Below are 16,432 nucleotides of genomic sequence, written 5' to 3' on the forward strand. Positions count from 1 at the left end.
GAAATTGTTTCAAATGTTGAATATGTGGTTATGGGTTACATTTGTTTGGGTGCCTTCACATGTTGGGGTACATGGAAATGAAGGGGCTCACAAATGTGCAAAGAAATGTTGGAAATTGTATTAATTACAACAAATCTTGGTAAAACAGAAGAAAAAGCAATCATAAAAAATAAAAGCAGGAACATTTGGCAGGATATATATAGAATAAAACATTGATTGTAATGGAAAAACATGAAAACAGTGGGTGTGATTCTTGTGGAGAAGAAGAAAATGTGAAACATGTTTTATAACAGAGAAAGAGATTGAAGAAGAATAGAGAAGAAAACAAATATTTAGTCTTAGTGAAACGTTAAATAAACCAACAGAAGATAAGGTCATGAGATTTATATTCGAGTTTTTAAGAAATACAGGATTGTTGAAAAGAATATGCCAGTCTGTAAGCCTATGGCAGTAACCAGTCCAGACCAAAGGGTGGCGCTTATGCATTGAAATAGTTTGCTACCGCCGTGAAACGAGGAAGAAGAAGAACCGGAAGTAGCCTGAACATGGCGGCGTCCGTCATGTCTGTATGGTGACCGTGACAAGTGATGTCCTGATATCTGATCGCTGACTTTTCTGGAACTAAACTGAACACTCTGTTCCCAGAAATGGCTCTCCGTGTCAAACCGGGGGCTTCATCGTTACTTCGAACTGTTTCTCTTAAAGACGTGGAACGGTTTTCTGCACGTGGAGGAACCAGCCCCCAGATCCACAGGAACTTCAGTACCAGTCGGTGTGTCACAGCTAAGGCTCCCCCTGTCCGCAAGCCCCGGGAGAGAGTAGAGATTCCCGGACTAGACGCGGTCACATACAGTGAAAGGATGCACTATGTACCTGGACTGGCAAAGCCCGTCAACCCTCACTGGGAGAGAGACTACAAGGACCCTTGGCATTACAGGACCCCCCCTGTCCACCAGATGGCGCTACACAAAGACAAACCGTGCTATATATACAACCAGAGGACCAGCGCACTGGAAGGTAATGCCTCCAGATAAATGTATTTATATACACTATAGCCCGCCAGAAACGAAGTTCCTTAAATATCTGCCAACTCATTTGTTCAGCGCCTCTCTTTGTAAATGGTCTTAAAATGTCTGCCAAGGATCAACTGTACAGTATAGAGCATATACACTTTTAGAACTGTATAAGAACAAAACCTGTGCTAAAGCTTCCAGCTACATAGCAGCACTGTTTAAAAGAGCAGACATGAGAGAGGAAAATGAACCAAACAAACGTGTAACTACTTTGTTACTGTTTATCAGTACATACAGGTCTGTAGGTATGGTAGTATAGTTGCCAGATGTGTAAAGAATGCAGACTAGACATGATCAGAAGTAGAACATACGTAGGGCTGTGGGCAGCTTTACATGAGATCTGATCATTTCACACAGTTGATTATTGCTAAATGTGTGTATGAGGTGAGGGAGCCTTACAGTACCTGAGTTACAGTGAAAAGATTCATGACTTCAACATCTGACTACAGTACACACATTAACTTACTGTTTGAATGGTAACTAGGGCTGGGCAATTAATCCAAAATTAGATGAAATCACAATATGGCCTGCTGCCATTCAAATCGCAGAAATTGCAATATTTGTTTGACCTGAAATTTGTGTCAAAATACCAGTTTAAAAATTTTCTTTAGCAGCAGATGTTGTGCATTATCCTGGCACCTCTGGTAAACCTCTCAGTAGCCGTTTTTACACCGAGATTCCACAATAAAGGTGAAAGGGAATGTCCGTCTCTGGTGTAACAGAGCCGTGCACGCCCGAGTTTACACACACACCCTGGTGTCCTGTAATCAGATGGCAGCCGCAGCCAGAGCTGCTGCTTTCAATGAAACTCCAAACTCTGGATTTCTTGGTTCAAAACTTTGTATTTTCTAAATGAAATATGGGGAAAATAATATGAAAATCATTTTGATCGATTATATCCGATTATTCAATTATTTCCTCCATGTTTCTGAGTTGGAGGTCCGACTTTAAGCAGTGTCACAGCGCACGTATTTATGCCGGAAACTTCAGAGTACCGAGCTCACTTGAACAGATCATGGAACTTTTCAGACGCTGCTGTGAGCAGAGATGTGTCTGCTCTCTCCTCTCCTGTACAGAGTGTGATTAGCTCTCTAACCTCGCAGTCTCTCCAGTTAATCCACATTATTCTTTGTTTTATCCCTCCGTTGTTTTCTGCCGCTCAATGAAACCATGCTGGTTTTTAAATCTCCTGTTTATGGAGACAGCAGCGCACACTGACCGTTGCAGAAAAGTCTGTTGTGGCTCTGGTACTACCTCTCGATTGGGATCAGAGGTGGGGCGAGATCGACCCCCCATTGCAGAGCGGTCGCTTTCATACAGAATGGCGTTGCAGAACGAAGGCGTAACAGACACGGAAAAGAGAGGCAGTGTGAAAGTAGCTATCGACAGCGTTTGGGAAAGGGCAGAGCCTTTGAAAAAATTCTCGAGGGTGATTGGATGAATGTTCTGTCTGTCACATTTTTACGGGCCAATCAGAGCAACAAAACACGTGATGTAGCCGCTACAGAGGAGTAAACTCCATAGAGAGCTGTGTAACGGTAACCATGGCGACTGTAGACATGCCAGTACACAACTTCTGTGGTTTTTGAAAAGAAAACAACTCGCTGCTGTTTCTTTGTTCTTCTTTTAACAAAGAAATGTCGTCAAGTTCTGATAAACTGGCGCTTTAGCAGCATCCACGCTAATCTCTTCCTCCATAACTGCACCGGCCTCTTGTTGCTGCTCGCTTATGTCACCGCTCCACTGCGTCTGAAAGTACTGCCCCTCATCGCTGATTGGTCCTTTCACTTTCTAACCAGGCCCAAACGGTTCAGACGGGAGCTTTGCTAGACAGATTCACAGCGAGAAACATGGAAACGGGCGTTTTCCATCTGCTTTACAAGGTTATGCGTAACATATCATGCAAACATTCAAGTGCCATTATTTGGAATAGTCTTCAAAAAAATCCTAAGTCTTCACTTTGTACATTTTTCTGATTTAATATGAGGATGACATAAAAAATCACTCCCTTCAGTACAATAATTCCTGTCCGTATGAGTCAAAATCATCACAATTAGAAATTTTTCAAAATTGTCCAGCCCTTGTTCAATCCAATATTGTGTTTGATATTGTAAGATAAAAGGATTTATTGCTTGTGTTTGTTGGAAAATACATAAAATGAGGAACTTAAGTAATAATCACAAATCACATCGCAGTATTGGGGAAAAGACATCGCAATTAGATTATTTTCCCAAATGGTTCAGCCCTAATGGTAATAGGTGAATTTGTGCAAATGTGAGTATGAGAGGAGAGAGAAATGCGTCTTATGTCTCTGTCCATTGTGAGCACTTTGTCCCCCTTTCAGGAGGCAGAGACCAGGATCAGCAGATCTATCCCACTGAGCAGAAAATGAACAATGAAGATGAACATAGATGCTCCCTGATCCTCCCTGTCCCACCCTTCTCTGTGTTCTAGGTGAGCGTCAGGCTCTGTGGTTGACTAAAGCCAAGATGATGTCTGGTCTGCCGCCTCAGCTGCTCCAACTTGCAGAGAGTCCTGCCAATCAGATCACTGATCAGGATGAGCGTGTGAAGAATGCAATCAAGCATGCACGCTTCTGGGACACGACTGAGGAGAGACCACACAGGCAGAAATACAGGTACTTTTTCACTACAGCACACTGAACACTGTAGGTTTGGCCTATTAAAGTCCTAGTCATGCTTTGTTTTGTTGACTAACATTTTGGAAATTATCTCAAAAGAAAAAGACAACGACACTAGCTGTTCTGCAAATATTAAGAGCTGCTGCAAACTCTGCCACCTGGAGAGGTTTGAGATGTGAAAGATCTGACGAGGGTGAAGACAGAGAGGGGGATTTGATTCTTTAGATAATTGCGGCTTTCACAGAGGGACTGTTCGTTAATCATGCATTTCAGTGTACCATAGTATAGTGAGAACCAGAGCATCTGTGAGGGATTATTAGCACAGATTCATATATTCTTCATAACTTTTTATCTACTTCTCATGGAAAAGTGACCACAACAAGGTTAGAGTTAAAAATATGTAGGTAATGTGGTGCATTTCCACAAAGCAGTCTGGTTCATTTGTCTCTTCATTTGGTACAATTTTCTTTTCAGATTTTTAAAAATTAAGCAGCACTAAAAGTCTCTAAAAGGATGCCAGGTCTAAGTGGACATGTAGAGCTGCTCCTATAACTAAACCTAAAACAAAAAGTAAGGCAATTTGTGTTTGGTACATTATTTCTTTGTTGTAACAATGCTTCTTGGTAATAAATCTTATGCTGTTGGAAAGCCTGTTTGTTTCCCTTTTAAATTATGCCACATTTCAGTGTTTCCCCTAGGATGGAGTTGTAGCAGCGGAGGTGAAGCGCGTGTGCCCCCCCCCCCCCCCCGCCAAATGTGTCATTAAAGATGCATAATTTTTCCTAAAAAATGCAGAAAGATTAATAGCAAGGTTTTTATTTATTCTGTAGCATGTGCTTTTAAGATTTTCAAAGTAAAAAAACAACTGATTTGTGTTGGGTTTTTTCAGTTTGAATGAAATGTCCATGTTGTGATCAGCAGGGTCAATGTATTTATCAAAATACATGATATTTCTTTTTACATTCATCAGTAATCAGAGATAATGTACTTTTACCAAAGTTAAAGATTTAGGGCTTTTGAGAAAACATAAGAGGCAAAGACCCCACAAGCCCCCCCATGGCTCCACCTCTGACTGATAAACTGATCCACCACACAGGATTTACACATCATATCAGCACAGTGTCAGAAACGTAGGGTTATAAACACAATAGGAAATAATTAATCACAGACATATTTCAAGAGCACCTGCAGCAGTTTTTAAGGAGAATTATTCTGTTAGATCCACTAAAAGAACCTAGTTAGAGGGCTGAGTTGTGATCAGGTCTGAATTTAATTTTTGTTTGCACTAAAACTGTTTAAGTTCGTAAACAAGGCACAGAATAATTCCATAAATGTGTACAGAAGCTTTCACACTCTTCATAGCGCTGCAGACATACAGCAGAGGGTCTCTACTGCTCTGATGGCCTCATGACGCACAGGAAGAGACTGGCACAGAGATACTGAACCAACATTCTGTTATTTGAGGGGAAATCCTTTTTATCCATAGAAATTGGTCTCTTTTCATAAAGTGCTTTATTTACAGACAAGGACAGGGACAGAAAGGGGCAAACAGAGTGAAAACGAACTCTCTGTAGGAGCTGACTGAAGTACGCTACGCTTTTTGGCACTTGCGAACAATGATCAAGAAAATAATTCCACCTACAGCTTAAAAAACAAAGAATGTGTACATGAAGTCTGTAAATCTGATCCTGACATTACTCTTATTAATATAACCATGGTTTAATTAGTCCAGGCTGTCAGCTGTAGCTGATGTTTTTGGAGGTGATGCCTGACGAGGATGTGAGTGTTTGCTTTCATGCTTTGATTAGAACAGTGAAAAAACGTATTTGTCAAGGACTGTGCTTAAGTGAATACAATATTATAATTTCTTAACCTGAACGCAGCTTCGGTCATTCCCTGCATTAGTGTCAGGTCAGACTGTAGGAGGAATTGGACGCGCATGTTGCACGTACAGGTGGGAGGGAGAGATGACACTGCACAGGCAGGTGTTAATGCCAGGAAATCAGCAGGAATGGTCAGGTAGGATGTTAGCTGTCCGACGCAGGACTCTATCGCTACGTCCGTTCAGTTCAGCGCTGTGTGAACAAGGAAAATGACAACTTTTTTTAACGTCTTGCTGAGCTCCATGTGTGAGTGTGCCGAGGGCGCGTTCTCCCGCTTACTTCCATGTAAACGCTTTTGCGCCTCGAGTGTCTGAAGCTGTCATCTTCTCCCTCCCACTTTCTTTTGCGAAGAGAAGACTCGCCTTTCTCGAATTCTGATTGGCTCTATGTTTTAGCTGACTAATCCAACCGACAAATGCAACACGTATTAGTCAATCAGTGGCTGATAAGGACGTGAGGGATGAAATACAGAACAAGTGGCGTCCCGTATTGACTCAATACAGGACGCTGCATTTAAATGCAGCAGCGGCGGTCAGATTCCAGCAGCGGCGCAGCATATAGGGGAAGCACTGCATTTGTAAGGATCATGCATTTCTGGGATGAGCAGCAGAGCTGAGTATGTGGGTTGCGCCCATGAAAAATGTGCCAAATCTTCTCTGCCAATGCCAAACAGCTGATTCTGCCATTGACTCTTGTTTGGTGTTTGGTTGATTGGTTGATTGAGGTTGAAGAAACAAGACATATTGACAATTCAACAATTTATTCATTTAACAAACAGGAGCCTTAGTAGTGTGTGGAAGAACCATACACAGCCATAACAGCCTGGCTCCTCCTCCTCTTGCTGGTCACTAGCCTGGCTCCTCCTCCTCATGCTGGTCACCAGCCTGGCTCCTCCTCCTCATGCTGGTCACCAGCCTGGCTCCTCCTCCTCATGCTGGTCACCAGCCTGGCTCCTCCTCCTCATGCTGGTCACCGGCCTGGCTCCTCCTCCTCATGCTGGTCACCGGCCTGGCTCCTCCTCCTCATGCTGGTCACCAGCCTGGCTCCTCCTCCTCATGCTGGTCACCGGCCTGGCTCCTCCTCCTCATGCTGGTCACCAGCCTTGTCACACACTGCTGTGGGATGGCATCCCATTCTTCCACCAGCATTTGTCTCCAGTCAGCCAACGTGGTTGTGTTGGTCACTCTGGCACCAACAGCACACCCAAGCTGATCCCACAGGTGTTCAATGGGGTTAAAGGTCAGGACTGCTGGCAGGTCATTCCATCCTCTCCACTCCCAATTTCTGGAGGTAGTTTCTGATAAACCCCGCTCTGTGGGGGCAAGTGTTGTCATCTTGGAGGATAGAGTTCTTGCTGACAGGGTGAGAAAAGGGTGTTGTGTTCTTGGGACGCCACTTCGCGGCCTGTCTCTGACGTTCCCCGTTAGATGGAACTTGGCCCTCGGTTTGGAGATGGTACTAGGGTTCACTCCAAACAATGCTGCAGCTTGGTTTTGCGGAACACCAGCTTGAAGTTGCCCAACCGACGGGCCCTATCCAGATCAGTCAAACGTAGCATGCCGATTCTTGGAGCAGACATCTACTGACCACTGTAGCAGGGTCCATGCTCACAGGTAGCACCTGGGGGTACCAGAAGCTCAAAACAAGAGTCAACAGCAATGGCAGAATCAGCTGTTTGGAATTGGCAGAGAAGATTTGGCACATTTTTCATGGGCGCAACCCACAAACTCAGCTCTGCTGCTCATCCCACAAATGCATATTCCTTACAGATGTGGCATCATTTAAAAGGGAAATAAACAGGCTTTTCTACGGTAAAAGATTTATTACCAAGAAGCATTGTTACAACTAAGAAATAATCTACCAAACACAAATTGCCTTACTTTTTGTATTAAGTTTAGATTGTTTGGAAACAACTAGTGCTGTTAATCAATTTTCAAAAAATTAATGAAGTTAATCATATTACTATGCTGTGATTAATCATGATTAATCACAGCATTTCTTTAGTTTTACTAATTTTTAGACTTTTAAATGTTTTTATGATCAAGTGTTTATTTTCATTATTTTAACTTTATGTATGGCACTTTGAAAGTGCATTTTACTAAAAAATTTATTTTTATTATTTTTTTTTTTTATTATTATTATTGTCTATAAATGGACATTTAAAATACTACCATTTATTTGCATTTCTGTTTGAGATAAATTAGTACAAATATGGTGTTTAAATGAAATATTAAACAAACTAGAGTTTTTAAACTTATTTGTGTTTTGTGAATCAGTGTCTTAATTCACTGAGCAATAATATTTATAAACTGCAGTAGAGCCCAGCAGACAAACACATGAGGTAGAAAATAACTTGTGCTGTAAAGTGAATGATCAGGTGTGCTATTACTCCGAGGTAGCTGAAGTTGCTGACTGACCGTTTTTTGACATTAAAAACAGCTTTCATAACTTCATGACTGGGGCGCACAAACATGCCGCATTTCTTGAAAATTTTTTTTTTTTTTTTTAAGATTTATTTTTGGTTGGATTTATTATTTGATAGGACAGTGGATAGAGTCGGAAACAGGGGAGAGAGCGGGGAGAGACATGCAGGAAGTAGTGCCACGGGCCGGATTCGAACCCGGGTCGCCTGCATATATGGCATGCGCCTTAACCACTTGACTACCGGCGCGCTGCATTTCTTGAAATTTAAAGGCAGATGCGACCAGGGCAAAAAACACTGGAGCTGGAGAGATCCTGTGAAGTGTGGTGGAGCTCATGGTCAAATGCAGTCAATAAGGTGTTGATGCTCCGGGGGCCTTTTTTGGAGACCCTCGCAACATTCTCCAAAAGTTCTGGCCAAACAAAACTTGAAGCTGACTCCCTGATGCACCAAATGCAAACTAAAAATTTTTTGTTTCCGCTGGTCACATTCAACCAGTTATTTGAAGTCAGTGACTACGCCACTAAGGGCTTGCAATCTTCCACACTATCAGTTACAGATTGTATTGATCTGATTGAAGGGCTCAAGGACAGCTACACAAAATTCAGGAATGAAAATGATGCATTTGATAAAGTAATGGCACTGACAGATGAGCTGATGAATAAACATGAGATTGTGCGCTGGGATATCAGTGGATCACGCAAGAGGAAGTTGCCGGCCAGGTTAGACAATACGCATGTTGATTCTACTCTGGGCAAATCATCACCTGTACAGCAAAACTCGGACCTACAGAAATTATGGAATGACATACTGGACAAGCAGATGATGGAGCTGAGCACTCGTTTCAAGCCCAACACAAACGGCTTCATGAGAGCTGCTGCTGCCTGCTTGCCACGGTCAGACACCTTTGGTGACAAGGCTCTTATCCAGCCCGTCTGCACGCACTTTTCCATTCCCGTGGAGGACGCAGAGCACACTGTGTTTGTGCAGCAGCTTAAAAGAAAGGAAAAGGCCAAAAGACCACAAACGAGGAAAAAAAAAAAAAAAAAAAAACGCTCATAGAAATGCTTGACGCATGCCCCCATGATATTTTCCCCAACATGAACGGTCTCCTGCGGGCCCTCCTCACATTGCCCATGACGACGTGTTCTGTGGAGAGACTCTTTTCAGCTGTCAGTTGGATAAAAACAGGCACCAGGGCAACAGTGTTGACAGACAGACTGAACTCTTTGTCCCTGCTTTCATTTGAAAGGGAATTGACGGATTCACTGGAATATCAAGAACTTCTTGCTGTGTTCAGCACGAAGCCCCGCCGTCTCCTGCTGTAACAAACCCCAAGTCCCATTAGCAAATTTGAATTGAATTGTGTGCATGTGTGATTATTTATCATTATTTATTGCTATGCTGTTGTTTCTATGGTTGGGTATGTTATTCATTTAATTATTCTGAAGAAATAAGCTACAGCAGAAATAGCCTAATTTTGGATCGTTTTCCTGCAGTTTGTGTTGCAGCTGTGTCAGAGCTGCTCTTATTTCATGTCGATACAGTTGTTCTGTCATTGTGAATGTATAAGAAACAGTTAAATAATTTTGGACAGTTCCCTGCCTGCTGTGCAGGGCAAATAAATGAAGAGAGAAACAGACCCTCCAAAGATATAATTCTGTTTCAGTCTTTTTGTGTATTGAACATTCGAGAGAGACAAATTAAGTTAGGCTTACTGCCAAGGTGTATGTCTTTGTCTGCTTCAGCACTGAGCTGAGGACAGCGACACAAGAGCCACACAGGGAGGTTAGTGAGTCACTGTCCTCAGTACCGCAGAAAAACGCTGAAATGGAGATGAAGGGAAACCCTTTTTTTGGCTTATTTTAACTGGCCCATCCTGTTTTCTGGAGGCCCACTCACAATCAAAATCCTGGCGCCGCTAGTGGTTGGAAGCCTTTGGTTGTTAAAGAGATTTGTCAGTGTCTCCTCTCACTGTTTATCTGTGTTCCCTTCTCAGCAAAACTTTACTCCTCAACCTGCTCCATCTGTGTGCAGCTCTACAAGACAGACACTCAGCGATTGGAAAGAGAATTCTTGCTGAGAAGTACTCATTGGCAGCTACGTGGAAAAGAGGTAATCCACCTTAAACCTCGTACAAATATCCATGTTCCCTGTTGAGTTCTGGACCACTGTAAGTGCCACTGAGGACTGTTTTTACAGGTGGTTGACATGATTGTCATATGCAGTCGATGTGTAGATAGTAATGCAAACACAGATTTAAGTCTTTCCCAAAAACAGAGTGGAATTTAGGGTACTGAATATTTCCCTCTGGTTCCCTCCATCCCTGGCTCCTGCGGTCACATGTTAACGTGTCTTTATGCAAGACACTTAACCCTAAAATACACCAGTATGTTTTCGGTCCATCTCCGCTCCAGCATGGTAATGGAGCAGATAGGTTTTAGTTTTAGTCAATGAGAGTGCTTCCACCAGCTCCACTGCTCTTTATCTCTGTTCTGGCAGAGCTCTGGCAGTCCAGAGCCCTCCACAGCAGGTACGTTGGACTTCTATTCCTGCCGGATGCCTCAGACCTGTGCATGAATTCAGCACGGAGCAGATCAAATAGGGCAGGAAGTCGTTGAAACCAAATTAAGATATCTGGTTAAACTTCAGAATAAAATGTCAGACCGCATTTCCTTCCATTAAATCAACAAACAGTTACAATGGGGCGTAGCAAAGCCCGTGTTCGACAGGTCAGAGGAGCAGAAAGAAGTGCATTTATTCATAAAGGGTCACTGACCCATGGCAGAAGAAGAAAAATCCACATGAAAGGACAAAACAGAGACAAATCAAAGAAAGTTCATGCTACCCCTGCTGTTCAGATCAACAGCTTCACGTGTGTTTGTTATGTTTAATGGTACTCCACTAGTTACTACCTGCATGGCCAGGTGTGATTCTGTAACCACAAACTCCTCGGTCTCGAGGATCTAGCAGTCCAGTGGCACTGCTCCATGCTGGACTGCAAACGCAGTCAGTGGGTGTTGACAGACAGCGGGGCACGCAGTCAAACTGCAGCGCAGTTGTGATGGAGCAGAGGCGTATCTGGTGAATTTTAGGGGTTAACCCCAGTTTCCCCCACCACTTCATCAGTACTGATGTGTGAGTGGGATTGGCCAATGCTGCCATCAGTGTGAGAATGTGGAGGGAATGGGTAGCTGGGACCTGCGGTGTAAAAGTGCTTTTAATAGTCAGATGACTAGAAAAGTGCTCAAGTCCATTTACTATTCCATCTACATCACACTGACATCAAGTTTTGTGTTTAAAAAAAGAATTGCAGCACAAAGCACGGCTCACTTTTTCTGTTCATAGATATTGATATGTATTATAACATGCAAAAAGAAAACGTCAAACATATGCTGGTAAAGATACTGTCTTTATAAGGTTGTCATCGTTTTTGATAATTTTTCAAAGCCACATTTTAACCACATGCTATAATTTTACCTGCTCAAATTGTTCTTTTCTCAGAAAGAATAATCTTTCTGAACCTTTTTGGAGGTAACATCAACATGGGGTTCAAAACTGAGTTTATTATCAACGACCATTTGTAGCTCTCCACTATCTCAACATCAGCACCTTTGATAACAGCTGGTGGTGGAAAAGAGGGAGACTTCCTAAACTCAATAATCACATCTTTACACCACATTCTAAATTATTATGCAAATGTTATTTTCTCTGATTTTCCTAAACACTTGATGCAAAGAGCAGTCAGTACAGTTTTCCAGTTATCAGCTGTTAGAGCATAATTCAGAATTTACTGAACAAACCTCCCAATGATAACTATTTTATTTCAAAAATTAAAAAAGAAATGAAATGCACTGTTCCAAATTATTGCACAACATTTTCAGAACATTTTATAGGTTGTAAAGAACTGAAAATGGTCATTTGTTGAATTTGCAGCATTAGGAGGTCATATTTACTGAAATCAAAGCTTTTTCAATCAAAAACATCCTAACAGGCCAAGTTCCACATTAACATAGGAGCCTTTCTTCTTCTTCTTGCATCCATTGAACTTGTAAGTTTTTGGAGAGTTTTGGAGAGCTGCTGTTTTGATGTGAACTGCCTCCACCCTCATAGATCTTTAGTTTGAGGATGTTCCAAAGGTTCTCAGTAGGGTTAAAGGTCAGGGGAGGATGGGGGCCACACCATGAGTTTCTCTCCTATTATGTCCATACCAGCCAATGACACAGAGGGATTCTCTGCAGCATGAGATGGTGCATTGTCATGCATGAAGATCATTTTGCTATGGAAGGCACGGTTCTTCTTTTTGTACCATGGAAGAAAGTGGTCAGTCAGAAACTCTATATACTTTGCCGAGGTCATTTTCACACCTTCAGGGACCCTAAAGGGGCCTACCAGCTCTCTCCTCATGATTCTGGACCAAAACATGACTCCGCCCCCTGCTTGCTGATGTCACAGCCTTGTTGGGACATGGTGGCCATCCACCAACCCTCCACTACTCCTCCATCTGGACCATCCAGGGTTGCATGGCACTCATCAGTCAACAAGACTGTTTGAAAATGAGTCTTCATGTATTTCTGGGCCCACTGCAACCGTTTCTGCTTGTGAGCATTGGTTAGGGGGGGCTGAATAGTAGGTTTATGCACGACTGTAAACCTCTGGAGGATTCTACACCTTGAGGTTGGTGGGACTCCAGAGGCACCAGCAGCTTCAAATACCTGTTTGCTGCTCTGTAATGACATTTTAGCATCTGCTCTCCTAATCTGATGAATTTGTCTGTCAGAAACCTTCCTCATTATACCTTTATCTGTACAAACCTGTCTGTGCTCTGAATCAGACACTAATTTCTTCACAGTACAATGATCACACTGAAGTTTTCCTGAAATATCTCATGTTTTCATTCCTTGTCCAAGGCATTGCACTATGTTTATGTGGCTGCATGTTTATGTTTGTCTTGCTGCCGCTGTTTTTATGTATTTTTTGTGGTTGTTCATTTATGTCTACTGCCATTGATAGTCTTTTATGTCCATTTTATTCTGTTGCATCATATGTGTTATTTCTCAAAAGCCTAACCAGGGACAAGGACTGCAAATTAGCCATGGCTAGATGTCTTTTATACATTGCATTGGTTGCACTGTAATTAAATACAGCAATGCTTATGTATTGTCCCTGATAAATAAACGGATAAATAAAAATAAAAAATTAAATAAATTTGAGGCTTTCAGCAGAAGAGATCCTTTTTCTTTCCCATATTGCTGAAACCTGTGGCCTGCTTAGTAATGTGGAACGTCCTTCATAAGTAGTTTTCCTTTAATTGGGCTCACCTTGCAAACTAATGATCACAGGTGTCTGAGATTGATTTCAGTGATCTAAAGAGCCCTGAGACACAATGCCATCCATGAGTTTAACTGAAAAACAAAAGAATGAATGATTATGACACTAAAATCCAATTTGAATAATAATTTGGAACGCGGTGTAGATACTGTTGGCCATCTTCTGCTAAAACCCAGAGATGGTTGTGTGTGAAGATCCCAGTGGATCAGCAGTTTCTGAAATACTCAGACCAAGAGCGATGCCACATTCAAAGTCACTTAAATCCCCTTTCTTCCTATTCTGATACTCGGTTTGAACTTCAGTAAGTCTTCTTGAACGCATCTGACATTTGATTGGCTGATTAGCAATTTGTGTTACAAGCAGTTAAACAGGTGTACCTAATAAAGTGGCCAGTGAGTGTATTTAGAAGACAACACATCAACCAGCCTTGAGAGTCATGCCACAAGAATACCAATATCACAACTCTTCAGATGTCAACCATCTTACATAGTTTTGATTTGAATTCCATCTTTCCATCCCAGGTGATGATCTCTTCCAGATCAGGGGTCAGAACGGTTTGCTCCTTAACAGCATAGATCCTATCCCAGAGGTTTCTGTGAAGCAGGAGGTGAGCAGCACAGTAGATGATGTCCTGGAAACCTTCCATCCTGTCTCCCCTACTATTGACCTGCAGAAAGTCCACGTTTATAAGGAGGAAGCCAACTGCTCAGGTGGGTTGACAACAGTTCTATTGACAGTGAAATCCTGATGTATGAGATTGTAAAGAGTTCTTAATAAATGATGCCTCTTTTTTCAATCAGGATTCCGGGACGACTACCCCTATCGTCATGCCCACACTCTTTTCTTCCCAGAGGGAGGTGACGATGGGTGTAAACTCCTCCCAGAACAGTTCAGAGCCAAGATGCTCATGTTCTCCTTTGGGAATGCTTTGGCCCGAGCACACAGACTGTATGGGGTGAGGAAGCTGACAGCATTCAACATCCAAGAAATTCTGGAAATACTGTAAAACCTCCAGTCTGGTTGTTTTAATTTAAGATATTGCAATGCCTGTGATTAGGAGAAGGCCTTTCGGTGGGCCCAGTCAGTTCTGATACTTGTTGGATCAGAGAGAGGGAGATGTTTCAACCAATCCCCCAGTCAAGTCTCCAAATCACTTTACTCTATAAGAGTTTAGGTAAAAGTGGCCTGAAAAATTCAGTGATGATGTTAGTGTCTGAGATATTTAGCCTCCTAAGACCCTGTGTGCACATACGACATAACACTTCAACTTTCTTACATACTAAAAATTTCTGCTTTGATTTTTTTTAGGTATTTGTCTGGAAATTCCACCAAAGTTTAATGAATTTGCTTAAAATTTGGGCAAATATGCCATTTGAATATTTCAGGGAATTTGCCTGGACATTTTCTAGTATGCTCATGGAAATTCAGTGTAAATGTTTTAAGATTTTGTAGAGATGGATTGGAACGTGGGAGAATTTTACTCTGAATTTTTCTAAAAATATGGGAAAATTGTGGGGATGGTTGGGAAAATTTGTTTGGAAATTTTCAGGCCTTTTTATGGAAATTGAAGAAATTAATTTGAAATTTTTTAGGATTTTGTTTGGGAATTTGGAGGTGGGGAGTGTTCCTTAGAGCACTGAAGAATTCTCATGGACATTTTAAAGGATTTCTTTAAATGTTTGCATGTTTTGCCTTTTTCATGAAAAATTGGATAATGTATTTGCCTTCAAATTTGGATTTTTTTTTAGGAATTCACGTTTTTTTTTTTTTTTTTGCTGTTACAAAAGGCTTTATGATAAAGTTTAACGGAAACATTTGGGGACTTTTCAGAGAAACTTTAGGGCACTTTTTTGGAAAGGAAAATTTCTAAGAAATTCCTGTTCAAAGACCAGGTTGATGTTTGAAACTAGATCCTACTTATCCCAAATAAATGGAGAAACTTAAAATGCTTTAAAAGTCAAGCTCAGGTCTCAGGAGGTTGGAAGATTTTCAGGGCTGTATTTCTCTGTAAGCAGGCTGCTTGGTTGAAAACCACGTGTTCTTCCTGCTGTGCATTGACTGGTAGAGATGTAAGGACACCCCCAACACAAGATTCGCTCCAAATCCTGATTTTTATCTGAAAAAAAACTACAAAGTCAAAATGTACATTGATTCCCTTTATTTCACTTTTCAATAGCACATTAAAAAATATATTTTCTAATGTTTTTTTTAACAAAGCAATCTTTTTCAATTTTCTATGGACTGGTAAACTGAGAGCTTTGCCTCCTGGCTCAGCTCTCTCTTCACCACAACAGACCGGTATAACGCTTGCTCCAGCTTTCCCTCACTCATGAACAAGACCCTGAGATACTTGAACTCCTCCACTTTGGACAGAGACTCTCCTCCAACCCGGAGTGGGCAGTCCATCCTTTTCCGGCTGAGAACCATGGCTCCTGCCATGACTGCTGTATTTACCCACTGCTCTCAGGCCAGTGGGAGAGTTTTGATGTTAAATAAGCAGAATGGACACGAGCTTGGATAGAGCTTTTCTAGGCTCCTAACTAAAACCTAGTGTTTGAGTAGCAGCTCAAAAGAGGAGAACTAGCTCCATAAAGACCAGGGACGATGAGACTTGTATGCTTGTAAGAAATCTGTGAATTTGGTATTTGAGTAAAAGATAAAAACAGTAACATTTACCTCTCATCTGGAACAAAATCCTGGTCTCTTATCAAGACGGATGTTTAGTTGCTAAATGCCAGTTTAAAGCGCTCAACATTTAATCTGGACCTGTTTTTATCAGTTGTAAGGTAGTACATTAATGAGCTGGTTTGTTAATTACTGACTCAAATACTCTTACTTCATACCTGTCTCTTTCATTCACTGTTTGTTTCAGACCCAGCCCCAGCATATGTTGGATCATCCCATAACAGTACAAGCTGTGGGGACCAATGGGAGGCTATTCCAGTTCATGGTATTCCAGCTGAACACCACAGATCTCTCAGGAGATGACGGCATCAAGAACCAGGTGATTCCTTTGTTATGAATGCTGTACGTGCTACTTTTCAGATAGCCTAAGGCATCACGCATTGGTAACTTAAGGTTG

General features: G+C 41.9%; 1 protein-coding gene across 1 annotated transcript in view; it reads left to right on the forward strand.

Moving 5' to 3' along the window:
* Window positions 1–522: 522 nt before the first annotated feature.
* The window catches only part of mrpl37 (mitochondrial ribosomal protein L37), a 23,857-nt gene continuing 7,947 nt past the window's right edge, over window positions 523–16,432 (forward strand). The window contains exons 1-6 of the mRNA XM_041802561.1: window positions 523–1,017; window positions 3,528–3,711; window positions 10,019–10,134; window positions 13,872–14,060; window positions 14,151–14,305; window positions 16,223–16,354. Of these exons, the coding sequence (XP_041658495.1) occupies window positions 648–1,017; window positions 3,528–3,711; window positions 10,019–10,134; window positions 13,872–14,060; window positions 14,151–14,305; window positions 16,223–16,354 (1,146 nt within the window). The 5' untranslated portion in view covers window positions 523–647. The remainder of the gene's footprint in view (window positions 1,018–3,527; window positions 3,712–10,018; window positions 10,135–13,871; window positions 14,061–14,150; window positions 14,306–16,222; window positions 16,355–16,432) is intronic.

The sequence above is a fragment of the Cheilinus undulatus genome, linkage group 13 (genome assembly GCF_018320785.1).
Source record: "Cheilinus undulatus linkage group 13, ASM1832078v1, whole genome shotgun sequence".
Classification (NCBI taxonomy): domain Eukaryota; kingdom Metazoa; phylum Chordata; class Actinopteri; order Labriformes; family Labridae; genus Cheilinus; species Cheilinus undulatus.